Genomic DNA, 12361 nt, shown 5'->3' with positions numbered 1-12361 from the left:
ATATTGAGTATCTTTTCATGTGCTATTATCCATTTTTGTTGTTAAATGTTTATTCAGATATTTTGCCCATTTTTTGTTTGGATTGTCTTTTCGACATTGAATTGTGAGAGTTCTTTAGTCAGGATACAAGTCCTTTATCAGATATATGCTCTTCTTCCTCACTGAGTTGTCTTGCCATCTTTGCTGAAAATAAGTTGACCATAAATTTAATAAGAGTTTATTTCTAGACTCAGTTCAGTTCCATTCCTATAGGCTGTTCTTTTGCTCAATACCACACTGACTTGATTACTGTAGCCTGTGGTAAAATTGAAATTGGGAAACGAATGTTCTCCCATTTTCTTGTTTGTCAAGGTTGTTTTGGCTGTTTTGGGTCCTTTGCATGAATTTTAGGCGCAATTTTTCAGTTTCTACAAAAACACCTGCTAGGATTTTTGATAGGGATTGACTGAATCCATAGACTGATTTGGGGAGGATTGCCATCTTAACAATATTAAATCTTTCTATCCATGAACATGGAGTTTCTATTTAAAATAGTATGTATGCTTTTGTACATACCTAAAGTTTATGTGCTCACATCTAAAGAAATACAGAAAAAAGGCAGCATAATGGGTTACATAAACATTTATTTGACCGTTAAAATGTTTCTCCTCTAAAAGCAAATCCCAAATCACCACCAGTTGAGGCCAGGGAGTGCCTTGCTGTGTTCTCAGCTTTCTTCCCCCCTTTTCCTCCTGTTTCCAGATTCTGGGGAGCAAGTCCTTGTGGACGTGGAGACCAAGAGCAATAAGGAGATCATGGAGCACATCAAAAAGATTCTGGGGAAGAGCGAGTGAGTTGGTGGGGCTTGACCTGGAGGGGTGCAAACGTCTTGGCCCAGAGATTTGAGAGGGAGGAGATGGGCGCGCTGGGAGGGGTGTTGAGAGGGCGGACTCTGGCAGGAGCCTCGGACGCTGACCAGAGAGCGGACGGGAGTCTGTGCGCCTGAACCTCTGAGCTGCAGCTCCCTGCACCGTGAAGATAAAGATGGTCCTTTCCTCCTGGGTCCACGAGAAGCTGAGACGCATCTGAAATGCGTGCCCTTGTGGCTGTGACCATGTCCCTCTTGGGGAATCTCAGCTTGGCGCTAGTGGGTGACCAACCCCAGGGCCTGCTGTGACACATTCCTTTTCTTTCCATGAATGGAGGGAGGGAGGGAAGATGGGAAAGTCTGTCTTGAGAAAGCACACGGAGGCACTTCTAGGCCCCTTGGTCCTGATTGCCTATCCTCAGAGCTGGGGTCACCCCTTGCTACCCTTCACCGGGCTGCAGGCCTTCCTGCGCAGCCCCCAGCCCCGGAGGCCCGGGGGGAGTAGGGAGCAGCGTAGGAGGTCTCCCTGGCAGATGTTGGGGCTCACTCGGCTGAGAAGTCCCCCACTTTCCAGCAGCTTGGAGCCGTGTCACCCACGCCTTGTTGCTGTCTGTGTTCTTTGGCAGGGAAACCCTCGAGCAAGAGGAGCAGGAGAAAAAACAGCTTTCTCACCCAGCCCACTTTGGCCCCCGAAAGTATTGCCTGCGGGAGTGCATCTGTGAGGTGGAGGGGCAGGTGCCCTGCCCGGGCCTGGTGCCATTGCCCAGGGAAATGACAGGGAAGTACAAAGCAGCTCTGAAAGCCAGTTCCCAAGACTGAGGCCCCAGGAAAGCCCCTGGTCCTATTCCCCGAGAGACTGAAAATCTCTTTGCAATAAAAGGGTCTCCTTTACACACCTGTGTAGAAGTGCATGGGGGGAGAGGAGGAGTTGGGCTGCAGCCAAGCTGCCCAGTGAACACCCTGCGCCATCAGGGCAATAAATGCTTCAGACTCACTGAGCAGTGTGGCATGAGTCCGGTCTGATAGGCCTTTGTAGGGACAGGGCTTTGGGGTCGGGATAAGGCTGCAGCCTGGTGACATCTCGTCTCAGTCCTGCAGCCCTTTCCTGGTCTCTACTGGCTTCGACTCTTCTTCTAGGCCTTGCTCTGGAGAATAATGAAGAACTGCTGCGCGGGGGTCTGGCTGGAGCTGTCTGGTTGGTGGTATAGACGTCCCCTCCAGTCAGGCTCTTTGGGATTTTTCAGAAATCCCAGGGCAAGCCTGTGTGCAGCGCTCGCTTTTTAAACTAAAGCCAACTGACCACTGGTGCGAGGCTGTGCCAGAGGCCAAGAGGTCCCAGACCTGCCTCCCTGGCAAGGAGAGGGCGCCCCCCTGGTGGAGGGTGCTACCCTCTGGCTTGGTCAGCCTTCACTTACTGAGGTTTGGAAGAGGGTGTGAGGTGTCACTGGGGGTCTGCCTGGGAGTTCTTTCCTCACAGGACACTGATGTTGCTGTCACTTCAGTTGTGTCGGTTTCAGTCCTCAGGAGACACCAGGGCCCTCTAGAGTCACCTTAAGATTAGGTTTACCTGGTCGAGAGTGAAGGACTTGGGCTGAAGCCAAAAGCTCCCTGTGAGATGGGAAGAAAGGTAATCCTTATCCCAATGTGAGACTGGGATGTTTTATATAAATGTTGCAGATTACCTCATTAAATTGGGAGAAGTTTGGCTCCTTTCACATATGGTGCTCAGGTTATGGTTTACTGTGATTTTGTACCAGACCTGTGTTCAGGGTGATGGTGTAAACGTCGGGGTTGTGGGGAGGTGGGCATGTGGGTCTGATGTGTAATGGGCAGCTGTCCTGAATGACCACAGGCTTATGAGGGTTGTTTAACTGAAATTCAACACTTTGGTGCTCTCTCCCTCATCACCATTTCCGAGGGCAGCTAGAAAAACCTGTCCCCCATTCTAATCCCTCCCTGGGTGCTGGCCTCAGTTCCTGCCATGTTTCTGATACTGCTCCCAGCTGGTGGCAGCCATGGCTTTCACAGTGGCTGACTGGGCTTTTCAGAAAGAGTTGGCTCCTCTTGGCCTTGTCTCCAGAGCTAGTGAGACAGAAGGACTTACGGAAATGGCCCTTCCCTCCATGGTCCCCAGGGGCGCCCCCAGGGTTGCCAAGTAGGAGGATCGCCCTGAACTAAGCTAGTGTCTGACCCCTCTTTAGAGAGAGAATAAATGAACAGTGCCTGGCACGATGGTGCTGCTGTTACTGTTTGCGTGGACTATTTTATAGGTAGCAGGTAACATGCATGGAGATGAACACCACTGGGGGGCATTATTCCTTTGTCATCTATTTCCTACTTTATTAGCCGTAAAAAGATGGGTTTAAATTTACAAAAATGGGAAGAAATTAGTAGAGAAGATTGCTATGAGGATCTTTTTTTTTTGAATTTTATTTTTTTATACAGCAGGTTCTTATTAGTTACCATTTTATATATATTAGTGTGTATGTCAATCCCAATCCTCTCATATGAGGATCTTGTAATTGACACATTTTCTTAATTTTATCTGCATAAGCAGTGTTCGCCAGATGGTTTTTGCCCTTGTTCTACTGAAGTGACCAATTTTCTTCTCATTTTGAGTTCTACCTGGCAAAGCCACTTAAAGCTGTTTGGCTGCCTGTGGGTTCTGCCATGAATCTGACTTTGGACCTTAGAATCCTCACCTGTAAAATGAGAGGTCAGATGACATAATGAGCAAGTCCTAACTAAACTTCTGAAACTTTAAGAAAATATTTTTACCCTGGATAGCAAATATCCTTACAGTAAGCGTCTGCTGGTTTGAAGCCTGGCTCTGTGCATGTCTGTCTGTCTGTGCCAGCAATCTGTGTGTCCAGTGGCCCAAGCTGTGCTCTGCTCCGCTCCAGGAAAGTCTGCGTGGCTTCTGGACACCACACCAAGGAGTGGCTCCACTGGGAGGACGCAGAGGGGATGGTCCCGCCAACGTTTTCGTTAAAGGTATTTACAATCCAGTGGACCATCAAGGGCTAAGTCACTTTTGGGCAAGGCTAAGGTGGGGTGCGAGCTGTAGGGGTCTGACGACCAGGGTGCCTCCTTGCCACCTACCTGGGGTTCAGGCAGAGCATTCTGGGTGCCTCTGGGGGTCAGGCGTTACCGATGTTACTATTACAAGGAGAAATGAGGAGCAGGATGCACATTATTAGTTTTTAATTCACTTTAATAGTATAAACCTCTTTTAGGTAGTAGTATTAAGCCACAACAATAATGCCACATTGAAACAGCATTTAATAAAATGCATAAAGCTAATTCATGCACTGCAGTACTCTATATACAAACACAACAATGCAAATTCTTCGAGACTGAAGACATTGATTAGATATAAAATTCAGTTTAAAAAGAACATGCTGTTTTTTAAATGCCATCGCATAAACAAAGCTGATTTCAAGCTATACAGCTTTCAACAGATTTTAAACCTGGAATTAAAATGTGATGGCATAAACAATATTTTCTATATTGTGAAGGGCAGAGGTTACAGAAACGGTCCCAAAAATCTAACACCCAAATTTTCCTTTAACACACTTCTTTTAAAAGGGCTGGTAGTGCAGCTACATTTTAACAGACAGCTCCAAACTACAGGTAAAAACTATGGTTTGTACTATGAAAAATGTGCAGTTTTCAGTTATAAAACTAGTTGAACACTGGTTTACAAGATAATTGAGAGAGTGTAGAAAAATACTCCAGCACTTGAGTTGTGTGTGGCAGCAGCATTTGAATCCATGAGTGCTCTGGTTGTTAAAATGATAATTGACTACACTTTCCTAAAAGAAAAGCCATTTTTAATGTAAAGACTACCATTTCTAAATGTTATCCAAGCGTTAAGCTTTATCACAGTCTGTCAATCGATAAATATTGCTGAGCCTTTTTTCCCAGCATTTCAGAATTATTATTGGCCTCTTAACTGAAAGTATAGCTGGGCATTAAAAATATCTCAGACATTCCTCACCCCCAAGATACTTTTTTTAAACTCACAGTTTAATTATTCTTAGATTACAGTTAAGGTAAATAGCCCCAAAGGAAAACTTTTAAAGATTCATTTAGAGACGGTCAGGCTTCCACTTGTGTTTTAACTGGAGAGCCATGTTCAATAGTGTGATTGTCACGACAGGTAAGGACATGGGAAAGGTCGAACAATCACTGTGGGATGAGGCCAGTGAAGTAGCAGGAGCTTTCGTCACATCAAAGCTATAGGGAAGCTGAAGGCTAAACGACCCACCATCTCACAAAAGGCACCGAGTACTGTGGTCTCAATGAAGTATTTTCAAACATTTCAGTAAGCTTATTTAAAAAAAAAAAGTAACCTGTGGATTACGTGAGTTTTTGCAGTTATCCAGTGATTTCTTTCAGCAGGCCAGCTTTCAACCTTCCCACCATTCAGGTCTCTGCTTACCAGGTGCATGAGCAACTAGTGTATCTCAGTTTAAAGCCCGATTAATGGGGAAAATTCCTCAGAATAGACCTGGACAAGGAAAATTTGGCATTTGTAGCTTTAAGGGTATATACATCTGTATAAAAATGCAATTTTTATCTGAAATTTAAAAATTTTAGAATCATAGTTTATAGAAAGGAATAAGGTCAGTGGATTTCATTCACATGCTATACAGTTAGTTAGAGAATTTAAGATTTGTAATTTATATACCATAGAAATCAGCCATCAACATTCATGCTTCCTAGGGAATAGAAAGCAATGTTATCCTCCCAGGGCCTTTCTGTCTGGAACTTGCCCTGGTGCAAAGTGGACATTGACCTCAGGGCCTTTCCCAGCCAGGCTCACCCAAAGGAAAATGGAGTTAAAGTCTCAGCAAATCCATCCTGCTGAGGGACCACGGAACACCCACATCAATTTACTGTAGAAACTCTATCATAGATTCTCTGTAAAACAAAAGGAAAGTCTGGATACGTGGCTACATGTCTGTATACATAATATACATCTATGTACACATACGCTATATACACTGTACATATAGAGAAGGTATAAACACATGTACATTCAGTCAGTCACACAAGCCTATAAATCTGTACACACACAATGCCGCCGAAGGGACCCCAGGGCTGAACACACAGAAGTGCCCGCTGGTGGGAGGCACAGGTGAGGAGGCCCAGGACTCTGTGTACAAAAGACTCATCCCACTCTGTCATAATGAGGGGCTAGCTTTGCAAGGCTAGCTTTGCAAATTTACATCAAAGTTAAGACATTTTCCAAGAGCCGCACAATCTATGGAGAATGGAAGTGGGACAGTGAAGGATGTGGGTGTGTGCCCTGCTTTCTCCTGCCTTTCCAGGCTTTGAAGGGCACCATCCTCCAAAATAAAGGTGAGCGTCAGAAGATGCCGCCTTTCATGACCTGGACTCAGAAGAGTTGTAATGTCACCTTCAGCCCCATTGCACATAAGGCCACTTCCACTGGAAAGTGGGCAATGCGCTTCCAGGCTCTAATCTGATCAGGCCCTGGAACTTGGATCCCCAGCCAAAGGCTGCTTGTCAGGCAGAGGGCAGGGCTGGGAGCAAGACTGCTCTGCTTGGTGTTCCCTCAAAGGATCAGGATAAGAGCACTAGGTACAACGAGAGCCCTTCTAGTTCTTGGCTCCCTGCCGTGGCTACCCCCAAACAAGCCAGAGAGCCAGTATGCAGTGTGGCTACAGCCCTGTGCCCCAGCGAGGGTGCTGCCGCCGCATCGATCAGAGAGCCCGTTGGTAGCCGCGTCCATTGCCACCACCTCGGGAGAGAGTCTGCATTTAATACTGACGCCGACAGGCTAGAAACGATCCCTCTTGAGGGCAATTACATAACATCTTACAAGTGACTACACCTGAAATTAAATATAAAAACCCAAACAACAAAAGAACCCTGACCACAGCCTCATGGCAGAGGTTAGACAATAAATAAGGCAGCCTCCCCGCCCCACCCCAAACACACACACACACACACACACACACACACACACACACACACAAATCAGAAGGGTGGTAACATACTTGCTTAAAAATACTTTCAAGGAATAACATGGAAAATATTTGCTTGAGTAATTTGGTCTTTTTCTACATCTCTTCCGGTCCTGTTTTATGATAATATGAACTCCACAAATTTCTATACATAACTGTCCAACATTATCTGAAATACCGATGGAAAAGAGCCCACTTCATCAAGAAGCAGTGGTGTACGTCTGTCCCCACCTCCCTTAGGTACTCTCCTCACAGAGGGAGGGGTGGCTGGGCCAGGATTCTCGTGGCAAAGAATCCTGATCCTGGCTTATTTCACTCAGATGCAGACTACTCAGGGCTGGTCTCACTTCACTAAATCAGAGTTTCACAGGCTACTAACAAGGGTTAAAAGCCTGGTGAAAGTTGAGCCCAAATATTTACTTGAAATCTCTTTAAATAATTCTTGACTCTGGGCTGCTTTTAACCAGTTTGACAAGAGAGAATGGACCTGCTGTCAAAGGCTTGAGATGATCTGGAGCGGTGAGAATTCAGGTGGCGTGGAGCTGATTTTTAAGGAAAAGGCCACTTCAAAGTAAGGCCAAGGGGATCTAGGAAACTAATGAGGAGTGTTCAAAGCCCAAAATGGTCCACTAGAATCAGCCATCAGCAGCGAAGGGACTCAGGGAGCAGGACAGGCTTAGAATCGGCTTTTCTCCCGGGCTGTCCTGCTGGAGTGGGGCATGTGCTTATCCAGGTGTTCACTGTCTCCCTGCTGGTACCACCTTCTGTTCCCAGCACAGACTTCAGTCTAGGTCTTGGCTAAGCTGCCCTCATACCTTAAAGCAACCTGAGTGTAAAAGCCTCACAACCACAGGACGCCCCCAGGGCAGCCGGCCAGTGCCAACGTTTTCACCATTACCGAGAACTCAGACCTGAAAGATGTGACACAATACGTGTTCCCAGGGAGCTACTACAGGATCAACAGACATGCTTACATCCAGTCCCAGGGAGCTGCTACAGGATCAGCAGACATGCTTACACCCGAAGTCAAAAGAACAGAAAAATAGGCAACTCGCTATGTAAGATGCACACAAGTGCTACAAAATGCCCTCTGCGAAAATCCTTAGCCATTTTCTGCCTTAATTTTGAAACTGAAATCACTTCCAAAGTTAGAAAACCAAAAATTTAAGCTGTCAAAATTAAATCCTTCCCATCATTTTATAACGGATACCCCCACTATTCTCCAAAGTTTGCTCCCAAGGCATGAACGATAAATGATATAATCAGATCCAAACAGGAATTTCCAAGTTGGAGACACTGTTCCCACTAATTACCACTAATGACTTCCATAAGTGCCGCCGACAACTTCGGAATAGGGTCCCGTCTTGCCGTGAGCCCGTGGCGGCAGCCCAGCACCCACGCGCAGCACACGAGGCACCCACCTTGCTCTCCTCAGCTTTACACGGCCGTGGATGCCTGGAGGCAGGGGAGTGCGTGCACTGGGGTCTTTTGGGGTATCATCTGATCAAAAGGTTCAAGAAATACAAGTTTAGCCTCACACTGTATTTTCTTAATCTGGGCTACACAGAAAGAAAGTACAGGTACCTGACGCAGCCTTGCTACTTTTCCCAAATGGAAATGTGTGCTGCTGCTTCACAACCAGGGGAACTATGGGCGCTTTTCTCCGGCTAAACTTCCCAATAACCGCATTCTGTTCTTGTAAACGACGGTCGCTATCACTTACAAGGAGAAAGAAGATGATAACTTTGGGGATTAAAGGTTTTTAAGGAGCAGGCAGCCTGCTTCTGCGTCCATCATCTAAAACGCTCCGGAGTCTGTCTGCTGGCACAACCCGGGGGAACCCAAGTGCGTGGTGTGCCAGGATCACTGAGAGACCTGCCGACAGAGGTGCTGAGCCTGGAGACACTGAGAAACATGCCACTCAGCTCCACCACAGCTGCTGCCTGGGCAGGCAGCAAGACCCGCACCACCGTCCACCTCCCACCTCCCAGTTCTGACCGAAGTGCAGGAACACAGGCCCTTCCCGAGGAGCATTTGGGATGGAGACTGCTGAGAAGGGAGCCCTCGCACTCCTCCACCTGAAAACCATGCAACCACCCCACACTGTAGTCGGGAGGTCCCGGCAAGGGTTCAGAATGCCCACCTTGCACTTTTTGGTCAGAACGCTCCAACTGCTTTTGAATGGTGGAGGTGATTCGGGGATGTTTTCAGTTGCTGCAGGAATTGGCAGTTAACGTCTGACTGGTTTAATCCAATTCTGAGAACCAGTCACCAGAAGAGCCCCGAGTTCAGAGGAGCCTGCAGATGCCCGTCACAGACCAGGACCAGAGGTCAGGGAACCCGACAAGCATCAGCTCTGGCTGAGGAAGCTTTGAATTCGGATCACCACGATTGTGCCACCACACTCCCCCTGACTGCACGTACAGATAAGCTGCATCTTCATTCATTCCCGGGAATTTAGCTCTACACCAGCAATATGTGCGTACAGTTAGGAATGACGCCTTCCTTCCTTAAGCATAAATGATTGTCTCCTGTAACCCTATTGCATTTTCACAGAAATCATTAGTATTTCGGCAAAAGACATACACAATTTTCCATTTGCCCTGCACATAGGCAAGATGTTGCTAACATTACACATTGATAAGAAGTGCTTAGAAAGTGCTAATATCATTACCCTGGTAATTAGTAGCTATTAATTCCAAGGACATTTTTAATATATACACATACTGTTCTCTTAGGTTCTTTTTAGTTTTAACTAGTCTCTGACATTATAAAACTTTGCTTTTGTTTTTTGCCCTTTGAGAATTTCTAAATAAAAACTGAGTTAAAAGATTGTTCCAAAATCTGCTGCTTCATCAAAAGGCATTAAAACATTTCTTATGGCAGGAAAGGATCCTACTAGTCTTTTAGTTGCTACTGTCTGGGATTAACAGATAAGAAGAAACCAGGTAGGAAATAGCTAAGATACTGGAAATATTTGCACATACCAAAATACCACTACTTTATTTTCTTTGTATTTGAGCGGTCCTGGGCGGATCCTGTGCTCCTCGGCAGGTATGAGGTGTGCGCTATAGGCTGGCTCCGGTGATCTGGCCGTTATACTCTGCTGTCTCCATCTTGAGGATGTAGGGGATTATGCTGTCTATTGAAACATTGCCGATGAGACCAGTAAAAAAAAGTTCTTCTGTTATGTTGGAGCTCATCAGCCTGAGTGCTGGCAGGCGGACGAGAATCCGGGCCAGCCTGTAAGAGGAAGAGTCATTAGAGAAAGGGGGGTTCGCTGCACTTCAGACTTCACCGCGGATAGGCTCCCAAGGGCCCTGTCTGCACTGCTCGGAACTGAACCAAACAAACACATTCACTGTCCACCCTTGCTTTTCTGATTTCAACAGTTCCTCTTGTAGGAGTTTATCATGAATGCAAAGATTATGTACAGATATGTTCCCTTCATTGTTTATAACAACTCTCCTCAGCCCCACCAAAAAGAAAAATCTGGAAACCTGTCAGTGGAGGGTAGGTTAAAATAAAGTATGGTATCTCCATATAATGAATCACTACATACTCATTAAAGAGGATAATAAAGGTCTATATTCATTGATAATAATTCCATGACATATAGCTGAATAAAAACTTAAAAGGAGGATGTGAGGGCTTCCCTGGTGGTGCAGTGGTTAAGAATCCGCCTGCCAATGCAGGGGACATGGGTTCAAGCCCTGGTCCAGGAAGATCCCACATGCGGCGGAGCAACTAAGCCCGTGTGCCACAACTTCTGAGCCCACAAGCCACAACTACTGAAGCCTGCGCGCCTAGAGCCTGTGCTCCGCAACAAGAGAAGTTACCGCAATGAGAAGCCTGCGCACCGCAACAAAGGGTAGCCTCCGCTCACCGCAACTAGAGAAAGCCAACGCGCAGCAGCGAAGACTCAACGCAGCCAAAAAAAAAAAAAGGATGTGAAACAGCAAGTACAGCGTGACCTCACTTGCGTATATTCATTTGTATGTATGTGTGTAAATAAAGTACTTGGAAGGATGGTCACCAGCATGCTAATGGTTGACCTCTGGGTATTGGGATTTGAAGTGATATCAATTAAAACTTTTTCTATATTGCTCTAATTCCCAGTGTTCTTTTAGCATTGTAATTAAAAATAAAGCAATAAGATTTTTATTTGGAAGGAACCCCGGGAGGGCACTCCATGACCCTGTCCTGGCAGGTCACTGGACACGATCTGAAGCATCTTGTGGATGGGCCATTTCCACAGCCAGCACCCAGACTGGTGGGCGCCAGGACGCAAACTGCAGGGCCAGCCCAATCTTGAAGTGACTGACATTTTCATAAGTAGGGAAATGATGAAATTATGGCATCTCCTTAAGCCATGGAAAATGATTTAGAAGAATATATACATGCTCACTGAATATTAAGTGAAAAAAAGGTCATGAAACCTTATTTTCTATTTTCTGATTCCAGTTGCACATACTAAGAAATTACTGGAAGTAAATACATAAAATGTTAACAAGTCTCCCTGGGAAGTGGTATTTACAAAGAGCTAAAAGTTTTCTTTTTGCTTTCCAGAATGTTCTGATTTTTTTCTACAGTGAACGTTATTTTTAAAAGGGGAAAATATATTTGTATTATGAAAGCAGTATTCCAGCACCATCATCCATTTGCCCAGCCACGGTGTCTGGCAGGGCACCCAAAGGTGCCAAGGGGCCGACAGGCTGAAGGGTCTCGGGAAGTCGGCAAAGGCCAGTCAGGGAGGACATCTAGCTGGGCCTTAGACGCTGGCTAAGGTTCCTATCCGCAGAGATGCAAAGGATGGGAGAGGATTTCAGGAGGAACAAACAGCATGAGAAAAGGCCTAAGGATGGCACAGACTAAAGCAATGACTGTATAAACAGGACGCAACCATTCTAGGGCCTTTTCTTTGGGAACTGAGTGTTTCTGAGTGCTATGAGAGAGTCCCCCTGCTCTCATTTCTGGCCCCAAATCACCTACCTGGCTTGCCCTCTTCTCCCCCAGGGTCCCTGACTGGACCAGGAGTAGTGACTCAGGATTTTTTCAGAAACAAGTACTTTCAAAGGCCAGAGAGCTGCCATCGTCAAGGCAATTCTCGTGTGCTGGGGCTCTGCCAGCAGCCCCAGAGGAGCCTTTTCAGCCTCTTGTGGCCACAGGTGCTGTGTGGATTGGGCCCAGAGCCTCCTCGGGGGACAGCACGCCCACACGCCTGGGTGTACGTATGATCTCTGGTGTGGGTGTGTTACTTGACAGTCCCACTTTGTACGTGTTGAGGCTGAAGCCATTCTAGATTCACTGTGAGGTCTTCAGTGATTCCAGTAGAAAATGGATCCTGCTTTGGCAAAAGCTGTGTCTGGCCATGGTGGTGTGCCTAAAGCAGAGGCAGGCTCTCTGCCAGCCGGGCCCGCCAGAGGCCCCCAGTCACACCAGAGAAACTGTCCCCCTGGGGCTGGGGCATCTCAGGCCCACAGGGCATCTACTGACTGAGGGTCTGTCTCTGCAGAGG

General features: G+C 46.6%; 2 protein-coding genes across 26 annotated transcripts in view; one reads left to right on the top strand and one right to left on the bottom strand.

Annotated features, from left to right (window-relative positions):
• Positions 1–12361, top strand: part of MRPS25 (mitochondrial ribosomal protein S25) — a 455776-nt gene that overhangs the window by 13172 nt on the left and 430243 nt on the right. For 10 of the 15 annotated variants that reach the window (XR_014232363.1, XM_082345746.1, XM_082345745.1 and 7 more), the window contains exons 3-4: positions 742–829; positions 3751–3841. Coding sequence is in view for 14 of the 15 variants with exons in the window: in XM_082345746.1 (XP_082201872.1) it covers positions 742–829; positions 3751–3841 (179 nt within the window). In the remaining variant the exon portion in view is untranslated. Of the gene's footprint in view, positions 1–741; positions 830–1473; positions 1739–3750; positions 3842–8410; positions 8533–9054; positions 9677–10538; positions 10956–12361 lie in introns of those variants that run through there. The other 5 variants (XM_082345744.1, XM_082345738.1, XM_082345739.1 and 2 more) reach the window with 5 other exon arrangements.
• Positions 4041–12361, bottom strand: part of NR2C2 (nuclear receptor subfamily 2 group C member 2) — an 88437-nt gene continuing 80116 nt past the window's right edge. For 3 of the 11 annotated variants that reach the window (XM_082345718.1, XM_082345728.1, XM_082345717.1), the window contains 2 exons: positions 8987–10086; positions 4041–8561 (listed from right to left, as the gene is read on the bottom strand). In XM_082345718.1, coding sequence (XP_082201844.1) covers positions 9912–10086 — 175 coding nt within the window. In that variant the 3' untranslated portion in view covers positions 4041–8561; positions 8987–9911. Of the gene's footprint in view, positions 8562–8986; positions 10087–12361 lie in introns of those variants that run through there. The other 8 variants (XM_082345724.1, XM_082345721.1, XM_082345722.1 and 5 more) reach the window with 8 other exon arrangements.

The sequence above is a fragment of the Balaenoptera borealis genome (assembly GCF_965194805.1).
Source record: "Balaenoptera borealis genome assembly, chromosome: 12".
NCBI classification, from domain to species: Eukaryota; Metazoa; Chordata; class Mammalia; order Artiodactyla; family Balaenopteridae; genus Balaenoptera; species Balaenoptera borealis.
The sequence above is the reverse complement of the archived record's forward strand: the minus strand, read 5'-3'. Positions and strand labels throughout refer to the sequence as shown.